General features: G+C 51.0%; 1 protein-coding gene across 1 annotated transcript; it reads left to right on the plus strand.

The window, feature by feature from the left end:
• The first annotated feature begins 3744 nt into the window (after window positions 1-3744).
• On the plus strand, window positions 3745-4723 carry LOC132337336 (C-C motif chemokine 5-like). Its single transcript, XM_059865822.1, has 3 exons — window positions 3745-3902; window positions 4107-4215; window positions 4405-4723. The coding sequence occupies exons 1-3, from the start codon at window positions 3830-3832 to the stop codon at window positions 4496-4498; spliced, it is 276 nt and encodes a 91-aa protein (XP_059721805.1). The 5' UTR covers window positions 3745-3829; the 3' UTR covers window positions 4499-4723.
• The last annotated feature ends 4622 nt before the right edge of the window (window positions 4724-9345 follow it).

Here is a 9345-nt window from a genome sequence, read left to right on the forward strand (position 1 = left end):
CTGGGCTAAAGCTGGGATGGGACAATGAACTGCAAGGTGCAAATGGAGCAGAACTTTCCTTTTTCACTGAGGCATCTCAGCTTCCCAGGAGAGGAATCCTGGGCAAGGGGATTTTTCAGAAAATGTGATGGTAACAGGGGTCTCACCACAGGATCCTCAGGGAGGGAAGGAACTTGTGGAAATTTGAATTACAAATCCATCAGCAGGGCCTGTTGTAGGAACTTTGCTTTGAAAGCAGAATTACTCCCACAAAACCCCCCCCAGCAGGGTCAGGGCCAGCTCATGAGGCTGCCCCGTGCTCTCCTCGGAACCCCGAGCCACAGGTGCTCTCTGCAGCAATTTTATCAATGAGAGTCACTTCCAGGGGGATGTTGCATAACCCCTGTGGCTTCCTCTGCTCTGGCACGGGATCGGGGTGCTGGCAGTGACTTTCATTTCTTCCTGCTGTGGGTTCCTGCCTTGGGGAAGGCAGAGGATGCTCTGATCCTTTGGTGCTCCCTGGAAAGGGGTGCCCAGAGCATCCCTCTGCCTCATGGTCAGAGCTGGACTTGATGATCCTTGTGGATCCCTTCCAGCTCAAGAATATCCAGTGATTCTCCTCTTATCCCTTATTTCTGGGGCAAGAGCCCTAAGGGAGAGGTTCCTCACCCTGGGACTGAGCAAATTTGGGATCTGCTCTGGCCTCACACCATCCCTGCTGCTCCCCCTTGTCCTGCCTCAGTCAGGGATGGTCCCTCTGCACAGCCCCAGGGGGGGAGGGGGTTCCAGACCTAATTCCCTCCTTTTCTTTGGGATACTCATGCAAGGCAGTGCCAAAATCATCAGGTTTTGTGAGACCAGTGCCACGTTTGCTCTCCCACCCCGTGTGAGTTTGTCTGGTGGTGAGGTGGCCACAGTCTGGATCAGGAGCAATTTATGGGAATCTTTGTAGCCCTTTTTGTTTTGGCCTCAACTGCTTCTTCCTTCCTTATTTATTCCTTATTTATTATTTGTTCTCTTTATTATTTGCCTCTTCCTTCCTTATTTATTCCTTATTTATTATTCCTTATTTATTATTTGTTCTCTTTTCCCTTTTCTTTCCTGGGTGCACAATATTTTGGTGGTGTTGAGTACTCAACCATAACCAGACAAACCAAAAAAGAAATGGCATCTTTGACTCTTTACTCCCCTTCCCAACTAATGGGCTTTTTCTTCCTTTAGTTTTTCAAATTTGCATTTGTAAAGCTGAAGTTTCTCTTTCCCTGTGTTTCCTCCCCTCCAAATCCTTGTTCCTCTGCTGGATTCAAACGTCACCTGCTCACAGAGATCTTCCAAGGCAGGAGAAATAAAACCAGAAGTCATTTCTTTACTCTCCCTTTATACCAGTTCCTGATATGTAATTCCTTAAACAGAATTAAACACCAACTGCCTGCTCTTGCTGAGCTGCCCTTTTGTGCAATTCTCTGTAATATCCTCCATTCCAGTCACAATGGAAAGTATTTCATCAGCATCCAGTAAGAAGTCCCATCCGGCCCTCAGCTGAATGGAGAACTGAAAGCTTGGCCAGTCACTTCTGCAGCAAAGAGGAAATATTTTTTGCTTTTTCCATCAGAAATATTCTATTAATTGTGAGATTTTCCGTGGTCCCTGCCGGATGAGAATTCATCCTCTGCAACCTGCAGTGCCCACAGTGCCCTGATCTCAGTTTCCAGGCTTTTCTGGCTGGGGGATATTCCTCACCAGGCTCCTGGTGTTTGTTGGCCCCCAGTGCTGCTCTCTTGCCCATCCTGCCCCTTTTCCCTCTGTTTGGGCACCCACCAAGCCAAGCTCAGCTCATCCCTGGCTCACGGCTGCTCTCTCCAGAAAAAATTCCATCCAGGCTTTGGATAGCTCAGGATCTCATTCCTGTGTTGTCACAGACAGCAATTCCCAGTTTCCTTCCCCATGTCAGTCCCACTCCCACTTCTCCCCCATGCACAAACCCAGCTGGCCCTGGTGAGGCAGGAGAGGTGCCAGAACTCCAGGGGTGGCTGGAGAGCAGAGCTGTGGGGAAATCTCTGTGGGACACGTGGGGTTTACAGGGAGAGAGGGTCATGAAAACACAAAAAACTTCCACTGGCTGATCTGAACTTGGGGCTCCTCTGCACACAGAGGGTGCTCTGAGCTCTAGAGAAACCTCTTGGTGTCTCTGCAATCAGCAGGGGCAGAAAAGCAGAATAAACTCATGCAGATCTGCATTACTCTGGGGAACTGAGCCCTTTCCCTCTGCCTCTGTGTATCCAGGGACAGGTGACAAGCAGGAGCCTTTGCAGCAGGTGAATTTTCCAAGCCTTCCTTCAACCACCACAAATGGTTATTGGCAAATCCAAAGGATTTATTGATTTATTTATTCCTTTGTAGCTCCATGCACAGAGTGGCTGAAACACAAAGAGCTGAAAATTGGGAGGTGGAAAAAGAGCTGGAACAGCTGGAACAGCTGGATCTGTTCTTCCACCAGCCCAAGGCCAGACCAGCCCTGCCCAGCTCCTCCTGAGCAGCTCCAGATGATTTGCACCCATTTGCACCAGGCAGGACCTGGTGGCTGGGGAAGCTTTGCTGGACAAGAAGAGGCAGTGCCATGGCTCAGCATTTTGGGCAGTTGGACCTTTCCCTTGAATCAGTCAGGAATTAGTCATACCCCAGGCAGGGTCAGCAGCAGGGCCAGGGCAAGCTGGGGTTTGCAAACCCTCTGTGGCAGCATCAGGAAAAGGCTGGAAAAGGCCAAAAAAATGGAGGAAGGAGTGATTTTGGCAGCTCACTCTGTCTGGGTGTGCAGCAGAGGGGGAAGTTTGGGGAATTACCCTCTGGAATTGCAAATGCTTCCCTTTTTCTGTCACTCTGCAGTTTCCTGGGGATTTTATCTGCAATGAGCTGATCCCAGTGGGTACCAGCAGGATCCTCTCCTCCCTCTGGCTCCAGCCTTTAATGCTGTGTCCTGCCATGGGAGTCTCTGCTTGTTGGGGCTAAATCAGAAGAGATCAAATTGGATTAAATGATCCTGCTTGGGAAGAAGTGGGCAAGCAGTTATTGCAGCAACTTCAGCGTGGAGAGGCTGCAGCCAAAACTGAAACTCCTCTGTGTAAATTCAGTCAGAGGAAAGGGAAGGTGACAGGATCAGCTGCAGCCAAAATGAAACCCTTAGAGAGGTGTAAATTCAGCCAGGGGACAGGGGAGGGTGGCAGGGTGAGCTGCTGGCCTGGATCAGGACACAGAGTCCAGGCCCTGCACCTGCACCTGCAGGGACTCCGTGTCTCTGCAGCCTTTCCAGTCAGGAAATTATTCTTTTGACCAACCAGCAGCAAAAAGGGACAAATGTGAGACCCACAGTGACTTCTAGCTCGACACAACCTCATTCCCTCATCATTTTCCCTGTCCAAGCAGGAGTTGGTGCTATCAGCAGGGATGAACGTGCGTGCCGTGGTTGTGGACTTCACTCTGGTGGCATTTGTGGCAAACCCAGGGAGAAGCTGGCATCAGTCTCCTGGCAGGGCTTTCCTGCCAGCACCCCCAGAGCTGCTGCAGAGCCCTGACACAGTCTGGGAGCACCAGGCACCCAAGGAGCACTCGGAAGCTGCAGCCTCGTGGACGGCGCTTCCCTTTCTGCGGTTTCGTTGCCTTTTCCAGCTCAGCAAAATTGGGTGGTCCTGACATAATTTTCCTGGTATGATGCTCTCACTTTCCTTCTCTGAAACCCTGCAACCGCCCCTGGGATGGGAATAAAAGGGGAGCACGGCCCCAGGTCCACAGAGAGAGTCCTGCAGCCTCCCCAGCTCCAGCTCCAGCTCCTCGCAGAGCCCACAGCGACAGCACCATGAAGGTCCTGGCAGCCACCCTGGCCACTCTGCTCCTCCTGGCCACCTGCTCCCCAGCTGAAGGTCACCTCGGTGAGTCCAGCATGGCTGTGTCCTCCTGGAGAGTCCCAGCCCTGTCAGGGTGGCTCTGGGGAGGGTTGGGGGGGGGTCTGTGTCACACTGGAGGATGCAGGTTCGGAGCTGGGGGTTCTGCCAGGGGATGTGGAAATCCCTGAGGGGGGCAGAGGCTGTGCTGGGCTCTCACCAGGGCCATGTGTGTGTCCCTTGTCCTCACAGATGGTGTCCCCAGCACCTGCTGCTTCAGCTACCAGAGGCAGCCCATCCCTCGGCGCCGCGTCAGCTCCGTCTTTGTCACCAGCAGCTCCTGCAGCCAGCCGGGCGTGATGTGAGTACCCAGCAGGGCCAGGGGGGACCTGGGGGACCTGGGGACACACATGGGGGTGATGTGAGTACCCAGCAGTGCCAGCACTGAGGGGGGACCTGGGGACACACATGGGACACTCAGGGTGCTGCTGCTGGCGCTCAGATCCTGCTGCCCCAGCCCAGCAGCTCAAGGCAGGTTTTGTCCTGGCAGTGTGGTCACCCAGAAGAAGAAGCAGCTGTGTGCAGATCCACAGGCAGCATGGGTGCAGCAGCTCCTGAAGCACTTCCAGAGCCTGGAAAACTGAGCCTTCCCTGCTGGCAGCCACCAGCCCACCCCTGCACAGCTTCCAGCCTCGGACACAACTGAGAGGATTTGACCCCCAGCCGTCTTCAACAGAGAAAATTATTTTATTTAAATTATTTAAGTTAAACTAAATATTGTTTTTCTAAGCATTATTTTTAAATAATTTCTAAAAATTATTTAAACTATGTCAGAATAATACACTAAAATAAAGATAATTTCAATCATATCCTCTGTTAATGGTCAGTTTTGATGCCTCATTGCACCAAGGTGGGAGAAGGGACCACAGGGACCCCTGGGTTTGCTGTTCCCCAGCCTGGTCCAGCTCTGGTGCCACCCAGTTTGTCCCCATAGGTGACACCTGTGTCTCACCTGGAGCTGCCAGTGGTGCCTATTGTTTGGGGAATGTTCTGGAAGTACCTGGGGTATGATTTTCCATGGGATGGAAAATCCTTTGGTCAGCTTGGATCACCTAGCCTGACTGCCCCCTCACAGCAGCTCCTGAGTCCTTGATGAAGGAAAACACCTCTCAGGAATAGCTAAAACATCAACATCATTCTCATGCTGAATCCATCAGCAAATAGCTAAAAAAAAATAATAAAATTGAGCTGCAGATCCTTCCCCAGCTCCATTGTCCCACACCACCAGCCAGCAGACAGGACACAGGGCATGGGGACAGCAGACCCAAATTTCTGTGCCACCCAACTCTTCCTCTACAGGCACATTGATTTAATGGAAACTATTTTTGTGTGAACTTATTACCCAGACATATTTGAAATACCACACCTAATAGCTGCCTTCTGTAAGTTCAGAGGTATTTGTGCTGAAGGAAATGCAGTAGGTTTCACTCATCTGGGCTCCAGGAAGACACTTGAATTAAGGCCAGATAGTAAATTATGAGCAAAGGCAGAGAAGATGTGACTGGCATGTGAAAAGTAAATTTGAAAGGGGCATGGTAATTGCTTCAGCTGGAAGGGGCTGTGTCACACTCACAGGGGCTTACCCACACAGTTCCTTCAGTTTCTGCCTTAAAAATTATCCTGCTTGACATTTGCATTAATGACCTTGGCACACAAAGCAGGAGAAGGCAGAGGAAATGTGCTGATGAGGCAAAACGAGATGGGATCATCAATCTGGAGCAGGCCAGGACATCACACAGAAGGATTCCAACGACCTTGGGGGGTGGAGGAGGCTCCAAGGCAGCGGTGCAGAGCAGGATCCTGCTGGTGGGGACAGGGATAACAGCAACAGGCACTCCAGTCTGGGAGCTGGGAATGGCTGGGGCAGGGAAAAGCCCTTGGCACACATCACAGGACTGATGTTACCATGAAAAGAGTTAAATGCAAAAGGTTGGGGTTGAAAAGTGAGGGACTGGTCCATGGGAAGGCACCAGGGGTTGGAAGGAGGTGCAGGGGGCACTGCTGGTGCGAGGCCAGGCTGGAAACCAACAGAGAGGAAATCAGGTTTGCACAGGGATGTTGTAGGGTTCTCATGCAGGTTCTGACCCAAGATAAAAACCAAGCACTGCTCCCAGGGACACCAGTCCCACCGATGGCTCAGGTTTTGGCTTTTCTATTTTTCAGATCATGTGCTGCTTCAGTGTGTGGGTCTGGGCTTCATATGGGATGGTGAGCTCTGCACAGAGCAGGGAAACAAAACAATTCCTGCTCCAGCTGGGACCAAGGACAAATGATCCAAATCTCAGCCCAAGAGCACAAACAACAGTGAACTGATGAGAGAAAAACAAGCATGATCTAAAGCTGTAACTGGACAATGAACTGCAAGGTGCAAATGGAGCAGAACTGATCCCAGGGAGAGACCCCGTGACCAGTTGTGCATTTTGGGACCATTTTGGTTCATTTTGGGTTCATTTTGGGACCATTTTGGTTCACCTTGGGTGCAGCCCTGGCTGGGCTCTTGCACTGCCCAAGGTGTTCCATGGAGGAATGGATTTTAATAAATCCCTGCTCTATTCTTTAGCTCTGTCCAGCCTCTGCTCTGGCTCAGCCTGCACAAGCACCACCACCACCATGGTTCCACAGCCATCCTGCAGCTGAGATTCCTTCCCAGGAGAGCTGCCCTGTCTTCAATTCCCAGAGGCCTTTCAGAGCCCAAGGTGTCCCCCAAAGCAGCACTGCTGTGGAATCCACAGTTCTCCAAGGCTGTCCAAGCACCCCAGGAAACTCCTTCCCAGGAAAAGCTTCCCTCATTCCCCTGCAGGCCTGGAGGTGGTTTTGGTGGGAGCTGCCTCACTCTGAAGCTGCTCAGCTCATCCCTGCAGTCTGGAGCAGCAGAATAGCAGCACCTCTGCCCAATTTCCTCCAGAATTTCCTTTTGGACACTCCAGCCTCCAACCCCTCTCGTTCTGTGCCCTGAAGGAGCAGAGCTGAGGCAGCCTGGGTGCAGACACCCCCATTTCTTGAGCTGACCCCTTGTGCTCATTTTGTGGTTCCAACCTTCCCTGGGTGTGCCCATCCCAGCTCACTGGCCTTGGGATGTGTCACCATCTCCGCAGTACTCCAGGACATCAATCCTCCTCTGGGCTCATCAGAGGTTTCTATTTCTTTATTTCCCTCCTTTTGGTTTCCTCCACATCCTCATCTCTGACCAAGTCCCTCAGAGCTTCCTGGGCCACCTCACTGCTGAGCTGGAAGATTTTTATAGCACTGTTTTAAATTTTCAGGCTTTTTCTGTCAACTTCCTCTTTCTCTGGAATTTCTCTTTCGAATTAACTGGGACAGACTAATCCTGGGGTCTGCTTGGATCCTTTTCCTTTTCAACCACAGGATGTGGGACTGACTCACATTTTAGGGAGAAATACTTCTATCCCCCCTGATCTGTGCATCCCAGCACCCACAGCATCCCTGCACTCCCAAATGCCAGCCAAAGCTGTCTCTCTGGACACTCTCCTGAATTTTCCTTCTGTGAATTCCCCAGCAGGACAGCTGTGAAACTTTTGCTTTGCTTTTAGGACCAAGCCAGGAGTAATGGCAACCATCAGCCCTTTCCCATCCTTTTCAGAGTCACTTTTTTCCTGCAGCCTCCATGCCTGGACCCTGCTGGGTGTAATTCAGCATGACAAAGCCTCCTCCTCCTCCCAGGAGAGGCATCACTCCTGATTCCAAGTGCTTTTTGGTGTGAAATCTGCTTTTTACCCTGGGTTAAATGCCTCAGAGCAGCCCCAGGGTGGGCTCCCCTGTGTGCCTCCAAAAAGCTGACCCTGCTACCCCCAAAAATGCCTTGCAGGAAGGTGGGGAAGAGTCCAGAGAGTGCAGAGAACCAGAAATAACAAAACACAGGCAGGTTTTGCATCTGGGCCTGCCTTTTGCCCATGGAGATGAGTGAAAAAAAAGGTGATTTTACAAGTGAGGACTCACCACAGCAGGACTGTGTCCTCATCACCAAGAGCAGCAGGCTGGGAGCTCAGGTGACAATGACAAATGACAGGTGCCAGCCTGGAGCTCCATGCAGAGCCCTGAGGGTGGGGCACAAGTGGCAGGGATGCTCTGGGAAGCAAACACCAACCTCCAGCAAACACCCTGGGCACCAGAGGCAGCAGATCTTGGTGGCTCAGGGGGCACAAGCAGAGGGACAAGGCAGACACAGGGATGTCTGCAAGGAGAAAGAGGAAGGAATTTGCTCTGGGTGTGATTCTGCAAGAGGCAAGATGTCAACTCACCCTGCTGCTGGTAAGTGGCTCCAGAGCAGCAGCACGGGCAGGAAAGGGTCAGGATGAGTCAGGGCTCAGCCACTTGTGTGCTGGTGCCCAAATTCCAGGGCCAGGTCAACCCTGGATCATCGAGGAGGTGAAAATAATCAGGTTTTTGAGAGATAGTCCCAGCAGAGGATGTGCTGTCTCCAAGGATTGAACATTCACAGTTCCCCCTCCAAGGGCTTCTGAGGGAAGGGAGAGGCCCTTGGGCTTAGAGCACGTGGTTTGTCAGAGAAACAGAGCAGGCAGGGCTGGGGAAACACAACTTCCACTCCCTGGGTCCTCTAGGAACAGACTTCCCCTCTGCCCAGGTGATCTCACTGCTGCAGGATTTTTCCTCCCTTTTTTTTTTTTTTTTTTTTGCTGTTTGAGATCAGAACACAGTCACCAACATGTTCCATGAAAAATCCTTTCCTTAGGATTTTTCCTCCTGAGAAGCTGAGAGGCCTGAAGAACAAAATGCAAACAATGATTATCTGCTGCTGTGGAATGCAACAGGTGGATCTGGGATTGGTCTCACCTGGTTGTTTCTGATTAAAACAGTTAATTAGACAGTTTAATTTCTAATTAAAACAGTCCACGTGTCCAGACTGTCTTGGTCAGAGACAAACCTTTGTGATTCATTTCTTCTCTATTCTTAGCTAAGCTTTCTGATGAAATCCTTTCTTCTATTCTTTTAGTATAGTTTTTAACATAATATATATCATAAAATAATAAACCAAGCCTTCTGAACATGGAGTCAACTTTCTCTTCACTTCCCTCATCCTGGGACCCCTGTGAACATTGTCACAGAACACCATGTCCTTTCCAGCAGAAATAACAAAGGATGAAATTGCTCAGTGACCCCTGTGGCCCATTCTCAGGCCTCTCTCACCCTCTTTGCACTGCACACCACCATTCTTCCACGCTCTGCAAATGTAACAGATCCACACTTGGTTCAAGCAGCATTAATAAAAACAGCACACAGCAGCAGAGCTGTGGGGTCCCACACACCCCTGGCAGGCAGGGGTGAAATCCACCCAGGCCATTTCCACAGGCTGACAAGGACAATGAGGTGTCAGAAGCATTAGGGGATTTTTTTGCAATTTGGGGAGCTGCACAGGACTGAGCTGCTCATGCCCAGAGCACACCACTCCCAG

The sequence above is a fragment of the Haemorhous mexicanus genome, chromosome 22 (assembly GCF_027477595.1).
Source record: "Haemorhous mexicanus isolate bHaeMex1 chromosome 22, bHaeMex1.pri, whole genome shotgun sequence".
NCBI classification, from domain to species: domain Eukaryota; kingdom Metazoa; phylum Chordata; class Aves; order Passeriformes; family Fringillidae; genus Haemorhous; species Haemorhous mexicanus.